At 41.7% G+C, this 22,021-nt stretch overlaps 1 protein-coding gene across 3 annotated transcripts in view; it reads right to left on the bottom strand.

Annotated features, from left to right (window-relative positions):
* ntn1a (netrin 1a) overlaps positions 1-18,966 on the bottom strand; it is an 84,302-nt gene extending 65,336 nt beyond the window's left edge. The window contains exons 1-2 of one of the 3 annotated variants that reach the window (XM_015356701.2): positions 18,759-18,966; positions 7,910-8,974 (exon numbers count right to left, since the gene is read on the bottom strand). In XM_015356701.2, the coding sequence (XP_015212187.1) occupies positions 7,910-8,924 (1,015 nt within the window). In that variant the 5' untranslated portion in view covers positions 8,925-8,974; positions 18,759-18,966. Of the gene's footprint in view, positions 1-7,909; positions 8,975-9,350; positions 9,726-18,758 lie in introns of those variants that run through there. The other 2 variants (XM_006635193.3, XM_015356700.2) reach the window with 2 other exon arrangements.
* Between the last annotated feature and the right edge of the window lie 3,055 nt (positions 18,967-22,021).

Raw genomic sequence — 22,021 nt, 5'->3', positions numbered from 1 at the left:
CAGGGATACCACGAAGTGTTCGTTCTTGTGTTGCAAATAAAACTGGTGTCCGAACTTCTTTTCCTGCTCATTTCCTCTTCTTCCTTCTCCTCCTCCGCTGTATGGCAAGTGTTTAAGTCTCAGAGGATGATGGGACAGGTATGTCACCTTCTTACAGTGTGGGGGCACAGCAGGCACATTGAAAAAATATTGCCAGCAGGCTCATGGCATGTATCATCTCGAACAGCTTTGAAAGACTGGCAGCTGTGTGCATGAAGACCCAGAAATAAGTCAGTGATCATGATATGCCAGAGGCGTCCCAGCTCATAGAGGTCTCCAAAGAAACACATTCAAAAACGTGTTTGTGGGTAACAGACAGTGTGCCCAACAGCAATAGATATCCACTAAGTTTACAAATGTGTATTGTAACTTCTCTGAAAAGGTGTATTTAAAGAGCTTTTCGATACATTCCGTGATGTTTAAATATTCTGTTTTCTTTGTGTCTACTGTATCACATATACATGTATTTTTGCCACTTTGTATAATTCAGATTAATCCTAACTGTGCTTGTGTGTGCAGGTTGTATATATAGCAATGTTAATTTTTTCTAGAACCAACATAAACAAGATAATTTATTCTCCAAAGAGAGTTCAATATAGTTCTAGATAAGTTTTTTGAACTTCTAAATGTTTTAGAGGGACATCCAGTGCCATTACAGATCAGGGCTTTTTATTCTGGAAAACCAAAACAGCTCTTAACAATTTAAAGATTAAACAAAAATTCATAAAAGCTTTACTTTAAGATGTAACATTGTTTTATAATCCAATAAACGTTTTTTACAGCCCAAGACTAGCCCTTAGAGCAGAACTGCATCTCAGAACTTATTAAAACATCATATCATATTAAGGTGATCTCAGCACATGATGAATAATGATAGAGACCCACATTGAGAAACATTAACATGCGAATTTTCATTGTAGAATGGTTTCTGAAACTCATAAAAGTTAGGAATATTTATATCCCTGTTTCTGTTTAACATCAAGCAGGCATGAAGAAGAATACTCGTATGTTTTTTTTTAATGTTACTGGTTTTGAAATGTATATTCAGACAGATGTGTTGTGGGCATTGCAACTGCACAGAACATCTGAAACATTATGCTGACTTTTTATCATATTAATTGAATTATCGTAATTCTATATACAGTACTATCATATTACTCATATTTTGTTTCTGAGGAATTAACTTACCAGTAAACATTTTAGTACAGGTGTATTTTTTTTTTCATTGAAATGTTTTGAACGAGAAACACTTTTATGTAAACTTGCTTTTAAATAAGGTTTTTATTTAAAATCATTTAAACACCGCTTTAAAGTCAGAAAAGTGCCCCGAATGACTGTCAAACGATACAGGATATTTTTGGATTGTGAAAATAACTCGAAGATCCCTTCACGTCTCCCGTCACCCGAGGAAATCCTTAAAGAATCTATCTTGTATTTTCTTAGAGAAAAGCAAATATTGAGATAGGGATTTTGAATAGATTCATGTTTCTGCAATTCCTTAATAACAACTCTTAGGGGATGATGTCAGCACTGTAGAATCAGAATAGCCCGATTTATTGTGCTTTTATTTTATCTAGTGTGGTTATCCGTGTATTTAACATTTTATCCTATTGTTTCTGGATACAGCAGTTCCAGTCCTCAGAAATGACTGCCATCAATGAAAACGGCAAAAGAATATTGTGACAGCACAGCCGTTCAGAAATGCTCAAGCCCAGCATGGATCATGCATGGATCGTATTATTCGCGTCTCAGTTTGCGACATGAGAGAATACCTGGTCCCTCATGCCCACCCGTTTGATTTTTAGCTCATTTGTCCCTTTCAGGCTAAAGATTTGCAAAACATGGGATTTTTCACTAGGTCGCGACTTAGTTGGTATCTTATTGTGTTTAATCTAAATTTAAAACGTAACCACATAAAGGGGGTGTTGACCTTTATTTAATTGATATTATGGCTTAATTACTGTGCATGGACTTGCAATACTGTAGTCTTACACGACTGTTTTAATTAAGAATCTATTTTTATTTCGTTCTATTGGGCCGTCTTTTACAGCCATACGTATTTAAAACTGTTGTTAACGTTATCTACATACTGTTATTTCACACTGCACATCCTTCTGAATAATACGTAAACAGCTATATTCCTTTTATAAATGGACACTTCACATTGGTAGCCAGTGCAAATTAGGAGTATACTTGAATCAAGGCAAACCGCATCTTTTTTAAACTAGATAACCGCAATACATTAAGTAAAATGGAAAATAAAAATGACTTAAGACGCATTTTCTTTTTTTTTCACATTCAGTAGTATTTATTTCTTCACACGGAGGAGTACTGTCAGGCACCACGCAGTAATTAAACAGCAATACCCACTGAGCAAAGGCTTAGCGCTCAATTTACACGCTCATTTAGTTCATCTTATCTCCGCGAGAAGATGAGCAAACGTACAGAAATGCCCCCTGCTCGTCAGACTCTCGGTGTGTGATGATTGCGCCTGTCGGACTGTGTCCTTTCTTAGTCCATGCAACTGCAAGGCACGAAAAGATGTAAACGCGGAGAGCGAGGAGGACAGCGCAGAGATCAAACCTGACCTTGCGTTTTCAGTTTTTGAGAATTTGAGATTGGTGTTAAGTCTTTTTTTAAAAGGTGCTGCAAAGAGGGGGGGCGCTTTCTCTTGCTGTTTGCTTGGCCCGGGTTCCTCGCTTTACTCCCTGTGACGAAAGCCGAGATAGAACCGCCGCGCTCTCACTCCCTCTCCCGATAAAGCACCTGCTCCAGCGAAAGACAAACACGCCCCGCCACCTCTCTGACCCGCTGGCGCACTGTTCCCCCGTCCCAAGCTGTGCAATCGCGCTGTCGAACAGAAGATACTCGTTCGGGATACCGCATTCCCGGCCTCCTGTATCCGTCCGTCCCCAATAATTTCCTGCGCTTTTAGTCGCGCCTGTGATGGATGGGAAGCGCTCATTCACTCGCTTCTATTTATTTATTGACAAAGTTTTTAGAATTAAAAATTGAACTTGTACTGAGATGTTCACCCAGCTTTAATGATTTAGCCAAACGTTTGTCTATTATTATTTATTATTTGTACCTTACTGTCTCAGAGCAGTAGGAATAAAGGTAATAGCACATTAGTCTGTTTTTTCAAGCATCCCTTATTGTTAAGAACCTAAAACTCTAAAAGGTTGTTAACGACAGCATGGCGTTTGGTCCATCTAGTTCCTTTGTTTTTTAAGAGCTAATGGATTTGAGAATCTCATCCAACCATTTTAACATCTGAGGAGACAACCTGTAAGCCAGACGTCCATTATTTGTGATTCACACACGTTAGGCACCTTTTACCTTTTGTCAATAATGATATATACCCTACCTGTTTCAAGAACATACTGTAGCATGTGTTTGCCCATAGGCTTGCCAACTGACCCCAGACCAACAGGATACACTGAGACAGGAAGAATTTGCATTCTACTTCTGCACTGAAACACATTAACATTAACATGTAAAATAAGCAGAATTACAGTGTTTTTCTTATTATCAATCAAAGATTCCACAGATCAGAACAGGGGTTGCCAGACCCGGTACTGGGGACCTTTGAACTACAGCTGAGCTCTTCACTGACATGAATCCTTAAACGAACTAACAGGTTGCTTGAATAGACACTTTGCACATTTCGCTTCTGTTCAAAGGTCGTTTTAAGTTTCTAAAAAAATGCAATAGTCAAAAAGCAACCTCCATTGTCTTTAGGAACAGGAAACAGAGAGTCCAGATTAATCCTATACTTAGACTGGTTAAAGGTTCAGGTTTTGTGGATCACGTACCGGCAAGCGTGCACGCCCCCAGAGATGGGAACTCTTGGTTCAGGCAGTTAGAACAGCTCAGCCTCCAGTCTGACTTTTTGTGAAGTGTCTGTGCAAGACTCATAGATTTACAAAAGCTAGCCACCAAAATCTGCAAGCCGGGTGACTGCTGAAGGAAAAGGTTAGTCCAATATTCAAGCCACAGAGGCTCATGGGGTCAGAGACCATCCTGGTTTCTGCGGTGTTAAGCCAAAGGAGAGCACAAGACCCCCCCAGTCAATCACAGAGCCAATCCCTATAACGGGGTAGGCTGGGATAACTGGGGGACAGTACTTCACGCAGGTATAACAGCAGTATCTGCAGCAAGGACTCGAACCCACAGCCCACTAGTCAGGACTCCAGAGACTTACCCCCACTACAGTATGTTGCCCCCTAATAGTGAGGCAAGGGGAATACAATTGGGAAACAGAGTGAATAAAAAATATTCATGATTCTGTTATCCCTTGTAGCGCAATGCATCGTTTTGACAGTGCCTGGTGATAATTCAGCAACAGCTTCCGTTTAGCGCACACACTTATCGCTCGACGTGCCGTCATTTAGAGATCAGGTGATCAACCGGCCCTGTCGGTGGAGTCGGGGCCACAGCGGGCTCAACCATCTCTGTTTCACCAAGAGCAGAGCGACCAAGAAAAGGGAGCAGGTGGTGGAGATGCGCACTCCGAAGTCACTAAACCAGCACTTGCTTATTTGATTTCTAACGCGGTTTGAGTCGCAAACGCTCCAGATCATTTTTAAGTAGGCATCCAAGCACTCCTTAAAACACGTAGGCGGCAGCAAGTACAAATGCCATTAGCCGCGTTTTCTTGAGTTAAGCCTACACGTGGGACTTTTCAGTATCTGATGTACCTAATACCCGGAGCTCATTAACCCTTAAATGCGATCGTCGTTTGGGTGTGATGCTGCTCTTCTTACTGTGTCATTATTTAATAAAATCGTATTATCTTTGTCAGACCCCCCGCATCATTAAACTCATGTGTGTGAATTTAAATCTATGAAAAAATATGATAACAAATACTTATTTAAAAAAGGATATAGTCGTCATTCTGCGGGGTTTGCAGTCCCCTTCATTACGGTGGTAAAGGGTCAAATCAGTGCCGTGGAAAAAGCGGGGGGAACACTTCCACGCTGTACGTGATTAGACATCTGGCTTTGTCGTGTAACGGCTCTTTCTGAAGTTGGTGTGGAGAACCATATCGGCCCTGAACAAGCTCAGTCAGTAGTCAAACAGAGAAACTCGGCTTTCGTACGAATCGCAACCACTGAGACGACAGTCGCGTTCACTTCAAACGCCCTACATGGGTTCGCACGGTCCCCTTTTCTGAACAATAAAACGTCTTATTAAGTGAGACTTTTTTTTTAATCTAAGTTATTGCTTGGAATAACTGACGAATTTTCTCATTCTTTCCTGGATTAAAACTGATGTCATGGTTGCATTCTAAACGGGATATTTTACATTAAAAGCAGCTGTCTCGGTAGAGCTGTTGTTTTTACTGTGCATTAAGTGAAACAATGGTAAGTGGCTTTTTAATTACTGAAAGTTGAAACTGCATTCTTGTGTGGTTTTTGAGGACAGACTGATGGATTCCAGCATGGAGCTGATACATCATTTTTAAACAGTTTTATGTGATTTACGCTTTAATTGCTGTATAGTTAAAAAAAAACAAGACAGCAGTCTCAAAATAAGCAAAGGCTAAAACGGATCCATTAGAAATGCACATCCACATGACAATCAGCTAAACACGCTTCTATAACAAAACCATATACTTTGCTCGATTATCACGCATTCTCTTAAAATGTAAGATTGTATGTAGCATTATGAAACAGATTGTAGTATTACATTATAAAAATTACCGGTACTTTGATTTTTTTTTCTTCTGCAGGGAGAGAGAGCATAGTTTATAGGGTTCGTTTAGCCTGGCGGTTAGCGCACTGCAGCAGTACGGTGTGAAATTGCAACACTCCACTGACTTCTGTTTCCAGCTGGTTAAGATTTCGCCGTGAAAATCACAGCCTGAACTGTTAATGCGCTTCAATCATGTGCATTCAGACTTCGCATCGAAAACTTTCGGCAGTCTTTCCTTAAGAAAATCATACTTTAGTTTTCAAAATAGCTTTAGAGTACACGTGCGCTTCATTTCAGTCCTGTATTGAAATCAGGTGAAATCATAGTTTTATTGATTCGCCAGTTAATTAATTGTAGGAGCACGCGTTTTGGCCGTTGGAATAATGTTACTGCTAGCTCAATACTAGTGTTCATCATTAAGTATGGATTTCTACAACAAACCTAGAAACGGAATTTGCGAAAGACTAATATCATTATCCTGTCATTTTTAATAACGAACGCTGTAGTAAAAATGTGACTGGAAATCAAGTATTTATGATAGCACTGTGTTTACGAGACGTTATTATGTCTGCGCGTTGGGGGAAAAAAAATCTACAGTTGAGCTCTTGACTCATCAAGCTATGTTCAGGGACTTTCGGTATTTTAAGAGCAATGCATTCCTGTTTAATGTGGAAATCACTTTTCCTCTGCAGTTTGTCTCTCCCCTTTAACAAAAACTAACGGGGCCAGAAAAATATAACTTGGTATTGACATCCTCACCTTAATACAAGCCGTAAAATAAATGTCGTAAGAAAGCACTGTGTGTAAAATAATGAGCTGTTCAGTTCCTGTTCATGTGATCAACATCCGGTCAACGGTATTTATTCCAAGACTCTCAGAACTCAGAAGAGACGTGTTAAATACCCAGGTGAGTCGAGGGCAGGTTAACTGGCTGGGAGCCGTATGATTCCGCTATCATCACCTGGGATAAACGGTTTCTGATTATGGATGGGTATTGTCGTAATTCATTTCTCAGACAAAAATGAAAAATGTACGACCATCGCTTGAACGTGCAACCAATGAAGGCACACCTTCCTTCCAAAGATGAGTGTCAATATCAGTTCATCCCGGTTTATATAGTAAGTTAACCCTTTTAAACTTGCGAAATACTCTTAACTCGTCACATCCGCACAACCGTCGACTTTCCTTGACATCTTAAACCAATGAAAAGTTAATTCCCCCTTTTTTTCTGCTTCTCTACTGAGTGATCGGTTACCCAAAGTTTAGATTAGAGCCCTGGTTATGTTAATTAGCCGAGGTTTACCAAAAATTTAAAAAACATGGAATTTCAATAAAAATACAGAATGCACATTCTTTCGGAAGAATCTCGCTGAAACTTGCTTTAACATGCCAAGTTATTGATTGCGATAAAGTTGATTCCCCGTCAAAAAATAACATGTTAATATCCGGCGATTATGTGTTCTTTAGAAACAAGAGGGACAAAGTCGCTTTCGTTTTTTATGAAGATTTAGAGAAGCATACACATATCTTAGTTTGTGTGTATATATCACAGAGAAAGCGTTTTTAACAGATTTTCATCACTAATATTTTAATATAGATATAGAATTCAGGCAATGTTTCACAACACCATATCTATGGATCTGCCATTCTTTGTAGAATACAGAGGAAATAAATTGTCATTGTCAGTTGATCGATTTACACAAGGTAGGCTAATGAGACGTTAGTTTAACGGGTTTCTGTGAAAATTCTCTGCCGTTCGGGATCTAAAGCCGCTAGTTTTAGCTGATAATAAATGCTTTCCTGAATTAAAAAGCGAAGCTGCTACGCATGACAGTATTCAACAGAAAAAGGTGGTCGACAATCATTAATTATATCTTTTCATTTATCGCGTGATCATTTCTTTTCACAACGACCACAGCGAGGTGACAAGATGTACTGTTAAGTTATGTGACTCAGGCTACCCATACAGCTCATTTCGAGTCCACTCTGCTGTTCAAGTGCCATGTGGCCAAGTCTGTCACTTGCTCAGCCTGTCTCTTATAGCACCGCAGATGTTTAACCGCGAAGACTGCAGCTGCCGAGCATTAAAACACCAGCGGGTGAAAACCGGCTCGGGAGCCACCAGCGGGCACACAGACCGTGGCGTGTCACACGCGGAAAGCGCTGAGCTTACCCACACACTCGTTCGCCTCCCGGGCCGTCGCGCGTTGCCAGGGCCTGTCGTAATGAAAGGGCTTGCATCTGTCGCACTCCGGCCCGGCGGTGTTGTGCTTGCACTCGCACACAAGGTTTCCGTCCCGGTCCTTCACGCACCTCGAAGCATGCCCGTTGCATTTGCAGCGCCCGCCGACCTGCAGGTCCGAGACCGCGTAGAAGTACGAGTCCCTGGCCAGCTCGGAGTCGTCCTCGTTCTCGTCCCCGAACGTGTGCAGGCGGCTGAAGACCACCTTGATGTCGGTGGCCGTCACCCAGTCCTGCAGCACGGGCGAGTTGTCGAAGTCGTGAGCCGAGGGGCGGCCGTCCAAGGTGCTAAACGCGATGAGCCCCCCCGAGAGAGGGTGCATGTCGGTGTGTGAGTCCGTGCAGATGGCCTCTTGCTCGTTCTGCTTGGTGATGGTGGCCTTGCTGGGCTTGTTGTACATCTTCCGGCACTGGGTCGAGTAGAACTGGAAGGGCACCCAGCTCTTGCCGTAGTCCATGGACTTGTAGATGGCCATGGACTCGGGCCGCGGAGAGCAGAACTGAAGGCTCACGTAGGTGACTTCGAACTTCTTGCCCAGGGTCAGCGTCAGGGTGACATTTTGAGGGTACTGGATGTAGTTCTCCGACTGCCAGCAGGTGAGATTGTGAGGGTTGTTCAGATCGGTCAAGTAGGCGGGCGGGTGAGACTTCTTCGGGTCGGCGGCGTCGCAGATGTGGCAGTTCCTGTTCCTTTCGTCGCCCTTCTCGGTGACCACGCAGTACCGGGAGCTGGGTCTGCCGCAGGTGCTCGACACCCGCACCTCCTTGCCGAAAGCGGAGTTCACGAAATCGGGGATGCACCTCCTGGGGTTGCCGTTCTCGTCATAGCACGGGTCCGGAGGCGAGGTCTGCGCCGCGAACATGCTCATCCCGTGGCCCCCGAGCGCGCTCTCCACCATAAAGGATGCGGCCAGCAAACTGACCAGAGCCCCCCAGATCCTTAACATTGTAATCCGCGTTCTTCGGTGTCTCCAGCGGCGAAACACACGGCCGTTCCCTGGGAGAAGAAATAAATAAATAACAGGCTTGACACGGGCGCACGCAAACACATTTTAAAATGATACAAACGAGGACAAGTTCTGTCAAGTTTGCAAGGGGGAGCCGACCAAGCATTTGAAAGGTAAAATACAGTCGTGTCATTACTCCGCAGCCGAGCCATTGGATCCTTTCATTGCGCTGTTAAACGCTGTATTCTTTTTTTTTAAAGTGCTTTCAAAATCAAATTTAAATCTTATTTGAAGCAACGCATGAATTAATGAGAGTTTTATCAGATCTGACGAAAAGCAACACTTTTCAAACTGTATCTACAGCCGCAACGACAATGATTCTATAGAATGTCATTGAATAAATACACATAAATTGAATCTGCTTACGAGGTAAAGAAGTTGCCACATAGGATAGTGTACCTCGAAATAACTCTTCAGCCTGGCAGAAAAGTAATAAGTGAAGCCTATGAAACGCAACGGGCTCTTTTTCTTTCTTGCTGGGATGCTACACGCTTTAGTTGTTGTTGTTGTTGTTGTTGTTTTGTTTGGGTTCTCCTGTTTGTTTCCAGCAAACCTGATGCAAAACCTGTAGAAGCTCCGAGGCTATTCTCCCAGTGTCTGCCCCACTTTCTTTTCCTCGCTTTCCCTCTCTCTGTGTGTGTCTGCTACACTCACTGTCTGTGCGGAAAGTGAAGGACGAGTTCGGTTTCTGCTGTGCTTGTGGTCATCTTAAGGAGTGACACACAGCACGCGAAAGGAGCCTATAACGACATCCAGTGGTAGGTTTATCAATACGCGACACGCATTTGATTCGCTGAGCGCACGACGGAAAAAGCAGCGCCCGACTGTTGGAGATGTCGGGGTTTTTTTTTCTCACTTTCTTTTTTTTTTTTAAAGGTCGCAATTCTTCTACCTCCCTGAACCGGCGGGACTGTCTTTGCGCGCAGAAGAGAGCAGATGCGCGTCTGTGACTCACGGTAGCTGAATCTAACAGAACAGGAACACCGAGGACCGGCGAGAATATGTAGATCAGCGCACGCATAGAAACACCAACACCGAGGAAAGAAACGTGAAAAGCAGCTTTATTATGAAACCAAAAACATTAAGGAAATAAAAAATAGAAGTTGGTTTTGTTTCTGATTTATTTATAATGTACTGCATTTGGCTGATTTAAAGTGCACAATCTGCTCTATATTTACTTTAAAAACATGCTGTGTAAAAAGATGCTGGAAAACTATGTTTGCACGACATCCATCTGGTTTCGTACATCTTACAAGACCTGGCATATTCTTAAGTACATTAACTACCACTAGGAATAACCGTATAAATTGTGCTGGAATGAACATGTAATATCAGCCCTAGTTTTCAAATTTGTTCAGGTCCAGTTTCAATATAAATATCCGAAAAGCCAAAAAACCAAAATTATATATTGTTATTCCAAACCAATTTCACATTCATGAGAAGCAGGAGCAGATTTCTGGCATTATTACTTTCTGGAATATTTAACAGCTAACCAAATTCAAATGCTAATTTAATTGAATTTAATTTACACCATTCAACATGTTGTTAACCAGTTACTGTTATAAGGGATAGAAATCTATCATTTAAATTATATGAATGGAATATTCATTGAAACAATCAAGTTGTGAAACATTTTAAAATATATTTAAAGTTTCTGTAATTTGATGTCAAAATCAGTTACAATTAGGCTGATATTCTAAATACCAGTCACTTGAATGCAGAGCTTCTTTCCAGGTGCTCGTGATTCCAGTATCTCTGGTCTTCAATTCAGAGGAGGTCAGCAATTAAATTGAAACTTTAATTGAACCAGCAATTTGGTTAATTAGATACTCCTCATTATTTTCAGCTGCCAGAAGCTGCAGATTGAAAGTTTCTTTTAATATAGCACTACTATTTAATCATTAGCAGTTTAAGCGCAAGAAACAACACAATTAATCAATTATTAATCAAACTGTGAGCTCAATGACGGACTCAGTTCACTAACTGGAAACCCAACAGCAGTGAAAGCTGCAGACACTGGTCACTGGGAACAGGAGGGGGGAGCCTTGATTGAACAGAAATCAGGATCCAGGAAATCAGTAACCAAACGTAAAACTGGTACAAAGCACTGTTGTGCTATACATCTTCCAAAACAAAACAGTCAGCACTTTCCACCCAGAAGTGTGTAGGTTAGGAGGGCTGCTCAAAATTCGGCTCTTCTAATCCACTCCATTTAAAAGCCCTTTAGTGCAATCAGCACCTTCACTTTTATATTGATTATTATCAGTTAAGGAATGAGGAACTGGTAGATGCAAACGTGTCTAGTAGAGTGGACTGGAAGAACCACAGTGATGATTTTCCCCCCACTGTAGAGTCTGCATTTTGAAAACCTCTGATGTGTATCCGATCCTGCAATCGTGCAATGGATGAGAGTTTCCCATTCCCTTTTCTCTGGACCACAGTGTCTTCAGGTTTTCATCACAGCTGAGCTTGTACATACTCAATGGCACTGCTAATGTACAGTACTTAAGTAACATCTTTTAATCCTTTTCAGTGGCTTCCTAACTTCCAGGTCTCAAGAAATGTGTATTTCTAATGAGAACTAACCCAAAAGGTTTCAGGGCCAAAAACAGTTTAAAAGGGTTGGATTAGCAGCTAATTGGTTATCTGGTGTTTAATGAGGTAACCGAGCAGAGCTAGAATGAGATTCAGAAGGCAATGGACTTTCCAAGTGCACGGCTAGCAACTCTGGCTGCTGTCATGTTGAAATCCCTTTCAGTTTGCCATGTTCTTCTGTACCACCATTTGGTCAAAAGCTTTTTTTTTAAATCTAAATCAATAAACCCATCCCCAATCCCTGATTCCCCCTGTTATTTATTAGGTTTTCCATTTGATTAATTTGGTATTTTCATGTCATCCTTGTTTTTCAGGAGAAAATAAAAGATGTTCCTGTTTACCAGCTCAACTGCGTATCAGGTTTCCCAGGTCTGTCTGTCTGTGTCCATACCAATCACCCATCCGTCCATCCATTGGCTAAACTGGAGCCTAACCTGGCAAGCAACAGGCGCAAGGCAGGGCACACCCTGGGTGGGATGCCAGTCCATCGCAGGCTAAGACACGCAAACACAGATATACACGCACTCACGCGAGAGCCTGTTTTTACAGAAGCCATGTCTTTGCATGTCTTTGTTACTGTAGGAGAAACCTAGAGCACCCCCTGCAAACCCATGCAGAACATACACCTGGGGAGAACATACAAGCTCCACACAGACAGCACCCCGGGAATTAACCCAGGGAGGGCCCCAGCACTGCAGGGCAACAATGTAACCACTGCACCACTGTGCCAATTAGAGTTGCCTAAAAATGGGTTTAGAGTCACTTTCAATCTGCATTGTTGTGATCCAGACATAATATACTCTCAATACAAAGGGACACTTTGTTTCAATTTTCTCTTGGCAAGGTCATATAAACCTGGGGCTTTGGTGCATGAAAACCAAATTTAGTTCTTTTCCGCCTCACTGCTCGTACTTGCCCACACAATGAAAGTTTACATGGAAATCATTTCACAAAACAGTCCTGATGGCCTGAGATTTTCTGCTCAGATATATGCTGTAGTTAAGACATACAAGGTTGGAGGAGGAGAAGATGCTCCTTTCTTAATATTTTTTAATTGGATCATGGGTTTGTGACTTCTGCATTGTTCTCTGCTCTACATTAACATGACCTTGTAAAATTCTTAGAGATAGGGACTTGCTATGTAAAAGTACAATTTAAATTAAAACAAATACGTGGAAGTATTTAGCAGTGATCCATAAATCCAAATGCTCAGTCATTCTTTACTCAGAATTAGTGAAGAGAAACTGTATAAGTTTTCACTTTCTTCTTCCTGGGGTTATAACACTGAAGACAATCTGAACAGATTTGTTACTGGGCTGAAGGGATTCTTAGAGCAAGATTCTTTTTCCATTTCCAGTTAATGATTTCCAAACCTCCGTAGGAGATGGTGAACTTAAAATAGTTTAGGCTTTGGCTCACTTATCAGGTATAGAAGAAGCATTTGTGTGATGCAGGATATCTGTATCAAAGACCAATGAATAATGAAATTTTCCCTTTTAGTGTTCTAATTTTACATGTAAACCTATGATAAAGTATATGAGTATACATTAAGCTGCTTAATGAGCTTACCAGTAGATATATTTCCACGCAATTCACAACTGACAACCCACTGAAGCCCAGCAGGTGTGAGCCTGGCCAGTTCCTGGATGAGAGACTTTCTGGGAAAGCTGACAGAAGAGGTGTTAGTGAGATGTGGTGTGTGTGTGTGGGGGGGGGGTCCTAAAACTCCAGTATAGTGATGGGGACACTAAACTAAAAAAAAGACATCATTCTTCGGATAAAACATAAAGCTGAGGTCCTGACTCTGTGTAGAGTAGGGGTGTAACCTGGCCAAATTTCCCATTGGCCTTTACCCATCATGGCCTCCTAATAATCCCCATCTCTGAACTGGCTTCATCACTCTGCTCTCCTCCCCACTGAGAGCTGGTGTGTGGGGAGAGTACTGGCGCATCATCCAGGTGGGGGTGCACACTGGTGGGGGTGGAGGGGTTCCCCATTACCCGTGAAGTGCTTGGAGTGGAGGGTCCAGAAAAGTGTCATATAAGTGTAAGAAATGATCATTTATTATTATTAGTAGTAGTAGTAGTATATTGTTACATTGGCAATACATTCTTATGCTTACTACTACGTAATTGAGTAAATTTGACAGTAAAACTGAAAGTAATTACATTAAGATATATAAACACTAGTAATTATCACATTTAAAAAACTGCTGTTGATCTGAAAACAGATAACCTATTCATGTTGAAATCATACTCCATACCTTTCTAACAGCATATTTAATTGCACTCTATGGTACTGTCTCTAGTATAACAATTGGAGAATCTAGCTGGTCAAAGATAATTAACAATAAACAGTTATGACATGCCTAATAAACCACTGCATGATCAAACGTTTTAAGAGTCTGGCATGCACAGTCTGGCATCCCTATAGTTGCCCCTTAATTCCACTGCTGATGGTGCTTCTCACCTCCCCACCTGATCGACTGTGAAGCTGGACTGCGGGTGCGGAATGGCTGCTGTGTGTCTCCCAGATGGGGCTGCACTTCACTGTTGGTGAAGTGAGTCCCCTCCTTTATGTTAAGTGGTATACAAAATATATAATTTGTATACTCTGAACACTCAGATTTCTAGGCTCTCTGATCCATTCTGAGATAACGCCCCCTTTGGTTAAGTTCTCTGGCCAGAAGAAGAGACCAGTGATTTGGAAAATGAGGTACAGAGTATTACTCTGTTTTGCATTGTCCTTGCTCAAATAGCTGTAGAGGCGTCAGGGGGGGAAGAGCTGCATTTTTTCCGAGACCTTCAGATTATCCATGATCTATTCCGACACCTTCAGATATGCTGCGATCAAGGGGCAAAAAAAGGCAAGAACGCCCACATCCTCAGACCCTCTGTCCAGCCCCACCGGCATCGGTTTCCCTTCTGACGGAGGACTGCAAGAAACACGCTGCCTCTGTCGGCGTGAACGGAAACCGGCCACCTGCAGACTGACGAATGTACAGTAAGTGTAACCGCATGAGATTACTTGCAGGGCTGACTTGCAGTGTGAAAGGGCGGTTGTATTTTGCCACTGGGATGCCCTCTGACCACCTCCTCTTATTGCGCCTGTCAGTCAGTGCCAGTCCGGCTTGGCACATTCACACACGGCCCCCTTTTCAAACACAAGGATCCCAGCAGGCCAAAGTCCAGGATCGAGAACTATGCAAATGCTCTCCGTCTGAATGCCTCTGGAGTAGGCAAAATAAATGGGCTGTTGTAAATTGAATTAGAGCTTGATTAATCTGCTCCAGGCCCTGCTCCCCCAGCGGGGTGTCTTTGGCTCCGCAGCCGCTCTCCCCGCAGGGCAACTCGGTATCGGCCGCTGCCGTCTCCCCCCTCTTTTCCTCCAGCCATCTCCCTTTCCTGACACTGTCACCAAGAGGGATTTGTTAACTCTTCTCCGCGAAACAGCCCCTCAGTCCTTCTCCAAATCGTTTTTACGACTCCCATTTCTTTGGGATGGGCAAAGGTCAGCACAAGAGACCCCAATTAGGACGCAAATTAGCCCAGCGAGTAAAATCACGAATCGAGCCGTCCTGTGGTCTTCTGAATTTTGACACTTTGGGGTCTTGCCCTTGGCTCGTAATGGTAAATAGCTGTTTTAATTGGTAATCGTGAGGATGTGTGGGAGTTTAGTTTAAAAAAATCAAACGGATTACTACCGGGTTCTTGTTAAATCGTATCGCCAAAATGAAAAGGGAAAACTTCAGCTCCTGCAGTTACCTCTCAAGGCTGCGAGCGGTTTTCCTTTTTCCTGCTTTGTAACACATCAAAGCAAAGCTTAAAATATACAAATTAAGGAAGTAATATTTGGAGTGATCGTTTTTTTTTCTTTACGTGTATTTTATATCTTTAATATGTTAAAATGCCTTGAATTTTAAGCAGACATAAATCGGCTGTTATTTGCCCTGTTCTCAAAATGTCAAAAGATATTGGTACAAATATTTGTTTAGAATTTTTAACACTGTCCACGAAGCTGGAGTTTTTTCCTAGTTAAAAGCATTTTTTTGCACCGCCTATGCAAAAACACGTTTTAGTATCCTTTTGATTATAGATATGTATTCGCGCATTGAATCTCTCTATATATATATGCGTGCACCACCTTGGCCAGGACAAACTTTTTGCAGATAGCAGGGTAGATTTCGTCGATAAATTGCCTCCGGACATTCCTTTCCCAACTTTCATAGACTTACATTTTTTGTTAAAATGTTTGCATTTGGAATTTCAACGAAAGTAAAACAAATTGCAATCGTTCGTTGGAATGATTCGTTTATTTAACTGTTTTATGTGTTCGGAAACGTCTGATTGGTGCCTTAATGGGAGTCCTCACCCATCGCTTTAACCCGATTTCTACAATAACAGATGTTTTGCCCATCGAATGAATGTCCGGTGAAACCAATAATTAAAACAAGCAGAAGTGATGGCGCAGCCCGGCTTGTCCTGACAGACAAAAGCTGTGTGCACGCCTGAAGCTGTACTAATGTCAGCTCCTGGTGATGTGTATTCGCCAGCCTGCTTGTTTTTCTTCTGGGTGTGAAAGGGGTCTGATTTTCGCACTGTCCTGCCATCTTCAGATCTCTACAAATGGGCTGAACCGGCCTGACCTTCTGGAGAGATTATTTTGTGATAGAACAATGTTTATCCTGCCCAAACACGCAGGCTGCTCTCCCATAGCTCTGCGGGCAATAGCTTCAGAAACCGAGGGTGCAAACTAGTTGGCGCGATGAGGAGGAGGAGGATCATGTGAACCAGACGTTCCGCATGCAGGACGAGGACAAGTCATCCGCTTTATTTTTTAAACTTATTGTGTTGAGCCTTTGAGAGTCCGTTTCATCCATTTTCCTTCTACCGATGACGATAATGTTCATAACAAAACTATCATCATACTGTATTTCCATACTCGTTCCAGAACCTGTGTTGCAGATGTTCAGAAACGCTTCTTGTTAATACGCGGTACTCTTGTACTGACACCCGTGATCAACTGGACACGGTACTTTATCATTCTAACACACAGATCGATCAATAGGCCTAGAGCCGAAGGAACAAATATCAAACATTTGTTAAATTATGTTTTGATGACGAATTTACCCGTGTATTCTTATTTAACCGTTTAATGGAGACCAAAGACTCGTATATCACAATTACAGCACAACGGGTTACAGAAGGGCAATTTCGGGAAACCGCTTAATTTTGTATCCATGTGTTGAAGAGTAAACAGCAGCAATGTTTTTTTAAGTAAAATGTCGCAGCGGTTTAGAAAAAAGCCTGTTGTTTTTCATTTGAAAAATTGTGTCAATACTTGAAATTAAACGCCCCGCTTGTAGCTAGGAACAATTCTGTTCCCAGTTTTCATTCGAAAAGGATACATTTCTGTTCTGTTCACTCTGTCTCTACGGGATGATACAGCACCATTATGTTTAATTTAAATCCCACCATTTACAGTAAGTTTTTAAAGGTAATTCATACAACAAACTGGGCTCTACACTTAAACGGTTTTCCTCAATTTGTTCAGGAGTCCATAAACTTCCTCGTAAAACATTAGATTAATGAAAAACGATTTAATCATAAACTACTTTTAGAAAATAAACAGAATAAACTTACAACTGCTTTCTGACTTTTCTTTTTTTAATTAAAATTATTTTAGAAAACGTGTCGGTAATACGGAATCTGCGATAAACGCTGCTAATCGCACTGCTGATGAATTAAACTTTTGAATAAAAAAGGTTTTATTCTGTCGGTTACGTATGATTAAACATAGCGACAAAGATTGGAATGATGATTCAACGACACTAATGGGTCTATTAATTAATTTACCAATTAATTTCCAGCGCAAGACAGGTGTTAGGTTTTGCTCGATTTTTAAAATTTTAGACACTTTTATTACATGCTTCCAAGAAAAAAGGGCGATAAAACGTCTTGTAGGACTTTGAAGGGGAATAAAATTATTATTTTTCAAATTAAGGTAATTATTGATTCTGATAATTATTTTACTCTTTGTTGGAAAATACATGTAGCAAAGGGTTTACTTCCGATGGGAGTTGATCGCTGCTTTAACTTGTGAATTACACTTTCAATGTTTGTGGCATCGTGTGAAACGTTTTGGTGACATTTTAATAAATCTTTTTTAAAACAATCAAGGTAAGAGAGGTAAAGGAATTCTAGATTTACTTGCCCCAAGAGAACTGACTTTGCACGGTGATCGTTTTGAGGAAGAAAGTGCTGTATTTCTGGCAGTGCGGTAGTAGGTTTTATGGAAATTCACGAAGACCCAAGTGAAATATTCAGGGGCGATTTATTCCCCTAGAGTGACAGTTCTTTTGAATAGTACCCGAATGGCATTTTCTTGCTTTCGGAGAGCTTTTCTTTTAGATTTTGTTCAGATTAGACTGGGGAGATGAATGCAGGCATTATCCAGTCCAGTTGCTGTTCTGAAATGCCAAATTAATTACCAAGGACTGATTCAAGGTAAAAAAAAACTGAGAGAGCAGCCATACATAATACTTATAACATGTAATTCCATCTGTGCACAAATATATAAACATTGCCCAAATCCATATCAAACTTATTTCTTAGTCCAAATAAACACTTGCAATTCGCAAATAAATTAGAGAATTATATTTTCATTATATTTTGCATCCACGTTTGAAGGATATATCAAATGATGTCACTATAAATGGGATATGATTTAAATGTTGATAACGTAATCGTATTAGCCTTTGCAATATTTCCTCCGTTCCTTGCCTTTTCAATCGAGTACGACAGATGTTATATATTTTAACGCAGACCTTTTGAAAGCTGGCCCGGTATTAACCGTCCAATAAAACGCACGATCGGATAGTGACATAATCAACTTGCAGATCGGGAACCTCCGCGAGTCAGTGACATTCAGTTCACAGGACAAGCTGCCTTCACGCAGTCCCCCGAATACTTAACAGGAGAGCAAAAGCAAGAACACAATTAAAAAAAACAACAACAACAACAACAACCGGGCCGTATAAATCGCATGTATTCTAAACAAAGTATTGGATTTCTGCTTATAAAGTACGTTTGCCAGAATCACGTTGTTACACGGCCGCGGTTAGACGTGTTTCAAAGAATACCTCGCTGCAAAGTTTACACCGGGTAAGCATTGCCTTACCTCTCACAGAGAACGTATTTGGAGAGCCGGCCGAGGGTGTTCCGTTATATCTTTCTCACGCGCTTACAAAATGCAGCGGGGGTGTGGGGGGGGGGGGGGGTCACAGCCCCTTTAAAGACGTCTTCCTGAGACTCCTGCCCCCTTTCCCGAAGAAGAGAGGTGTGTGTGCGTGCGCGCGAGCGGCCGAGCCCTCCTGGACCCGCGCGGCGCCGGAGCCCGGGACAGAGGTGAACTAGCCGCGAGAATGCTTAAGAAGCCCCCCCCCCACCACCACCACCACCCCCCACCTCCTTTTTTTTTTTGTTAGTCCTTGGGACAAAACCCCCAGCCGCGGGTGACATGAGCGCACAACCTGTCTTTAAAGCGGCGGAGACTTTAGAAGATTTCATGGTCTTCTGAGCCCCCAAAGACAAAATCAGTGAATAAATATACGGACCCCCCCCCCTCCAAAAAAAAAACCCCTGATAACCTAAAGAATTGTGTCTGGTTTATTTTCACTGAGGGATAATCCCATTGGGAAGCAAATATCATTTTAGTGGTCTACTAGGGTAACGTGAAGTAAATGTTATTCAAACGGATTATCTGAATGGCAGTACTGAGATGGCAAAAGACCCGGCTTTTAAGCGCAACGAATAAATACACACAAAAAAAAAAAGACATTCAGCTGGAAATACACATCACAAAGAGACGACTTTGTTTCCAGTACTTGATTCAGAAATGTGGGCTTGTCCGGGTGATTATGGCGCAAACCGCATGAAATGGTCCGACTTGAGTTTGGAGTTCAGTGCCCGATGCGGTTAAAAAAAAAAAAGCGAAGCCCGTCTTTTGTGCGCGGAAAAAGTCCTCACATGATGACTTTTGAGCAGATTGTAGCTCGGATGACACTATCGCACCGCTATGGTGGAAGTTGCCTTTCAGTTTCAGCGCAACACTGTTCGGGGAGGGGGGCGAGGAGGTCATGATCGTCCCGCTAGAAAGAGACAATCAAATCTTCTGCAGGAGCGGAGAAAGAGTTAATCCCGCGAATTCGGTCATGAATATTTATATGACTAGTCACTTCGTCGTGTCGCTCAGTGCGTTAAACCCGCCTCAGAATAAGGCTCGTAGAGGTGGAGTCACTCAATTAGCGGAAGCGTTTATATGCAGTCTCCCAGCTGGAGTGGAAAATGGCATTATTCTTGTTATCAGTCTAATTCATTCATTAATAAATTATTCAGCATATGATTTCAAGTTAGTTAGGTTAAGTCATAGTTTAAGTTTTTAACGCGCTCTCGTAGTCCCGTGTAAAAAGATGTTACTTAAGCCAGACTTGCGATGTGCGACTGTATACGGTCTGACTATCAGGTCTATCCCGGATTCCCAAGTGCGAACGAAACTTTCTCTCCAGCCTGAGGCAGAGCGACAGGAGTGGCTCTCGAGTCTGTTTCAGGCCTCGATTTCTAGTTCCAGAAGTCACCAAGGACGCGTCGCTTGCGGATCAGTGTACCGCTAACGAAATGCAGGAGTCCCTCCCATATCCAAGAAAAAAAATATATGCATTTAAGACATAATCCCGAACCATTTTTTTAAATTAAATTTTAGACATTTTTAAACTGTTCTTGGTTGAAATTAAGCATTTGTAGAGTCAATTGAATCACTTAAAAATGTTCTGAATGCCTTCAGCATTTGTTTTCAGCGCATACTACTACTACTACTAATAATAATAATAATATAATAATAATGAGGTTTGATAGTGCATCATAGTCTTTGCAGCCTACTGTGATATAGTTCCTACTCTGTTGTAATTTCATTTTACCAGAGTATTTTGCTGTATTGCAATATATAAGGATGTCAGCTACATTTCCCACTCGTAACGTTTGACGCGTGCTAACTCAGACCACTTCTCCGGTCGATGACCTCTCTCGGCTGTATCACTGGACAGGGGTGCAGTACACTGGCAGAACTCTAACACTTGACGCACATTGCTAATTCATTTTAATCCTATAGGTCTCACAATCCAGAAAAGAAATGCAGTCAAAGGCCGGAGTTCTAATGAATGTATCATTGCTTCGTCTGAGACAGTGACAGCAGCATTTCCGCAAATCAAGATAAGCGGCACATGTTTCTACTCCCCTTCTTTGAGCCGGTGGCTCTGTAAGTTCTGTGCTCTGCTGCTGTTTTAAAGGCCCGGTTCTTTTCACCAGTGTGTCGAGGGCGCCACCTCGTGGATAAAGAGAGGAGCTATTTTTCAAAGTGACGCTGCAGCTGACACTAGAAACAACACATCTACAAGCAGTACTTCTTCAACGACTATTTCTGCTGTTGCTACTACCTCTACTAAAAGTAATTTCATGATGATAGTCAAGGGCATATACAGTAACTAGATTAAATGTTAAAAACTAGGGGATCTGGGGTCAGTAATTCAGGGGAATTTAGAATCCGGAAAGTTTGTTCAGTGGTTTATCTTGATTTATTGTTCGCCTTGTAAAGCTTAAAAAAAATTGAACTAGCGAAAACCTGAAACGAATTCGGCATTCGGGATATTGTCATGTCTCAGTCGAAGCTAGTCAAATTATTTTGTAATAGACTCATGACTGTGAAAAGTTAGGAACAAAGCATCCGAGTGTTCACGTTCAGGTGTCCCTCTCAGAAAATGTAATTATGACAAAAGAACACCGTTTCGGCGTAAGAATCAAATTTAACAAAAGATATATCAATGTGGTTATCGCCAATTGTTTAATCCTTATAGTTTGTAGGACTTTTTGGATAAAATAGGAAACTTTCCCCCTGGCCATACCACAACACATTTCTTTTGATGAAAGTAACCAGGGGACAGATATGGGTCTGTTCTGTAGAAAGGGAGAGAGTGTTCAGAGAAAAATATTTACAATTTTGAATCCAAACACCATGTGTGTTATATTAAGAGTCCTTTCTGTAGACTGCTTGTTTATTCGACAGGATGTTGAGAAACAGTATAAAAAATCAGGAATGTCCCTTTGTTTTAAAGCGTCCATTTCGCGGGATGTGTGTCTCTGGTTTACCAGGTTCATAACGTGCTCAAAGTACCGTCGGCAGCCGCATGAACCGAACACTGTTACGAGTCACACTTGAGAGAGATCCCCGATGACATGAGCAGATGCATTCTCTTTTGCAGACTTAATCAAAATTTAGGCAAGCCGTATCTTTGAAAAAATAGTTTGAGTTTTTTTTTTAACTATGAAAGTAATAAAAGACGTGTTTTCTTTAACCCAGAACTGGTTCAGGTTACCCTTCCCATAGAACCT

The sequence above is a fragment of the Lepisosteus oculatus genome, chromosome 9, assembly GCF_040954835.1.
Source record: "Lepisosteus oculatus isolate fLepOcu1 chromosome 9, fLepOcu1.hap2, whole genome shotgun sequence".
NCBI lineage: Eukaryota > Metazoa > Chordata > Actinopteri > Semionotiformes > Lepisosteidae > Lepisosteus > Lepisosteus oculatus.
This window is presented reverse-complemented; position numbering and strand designations above follow the sequence as displayed.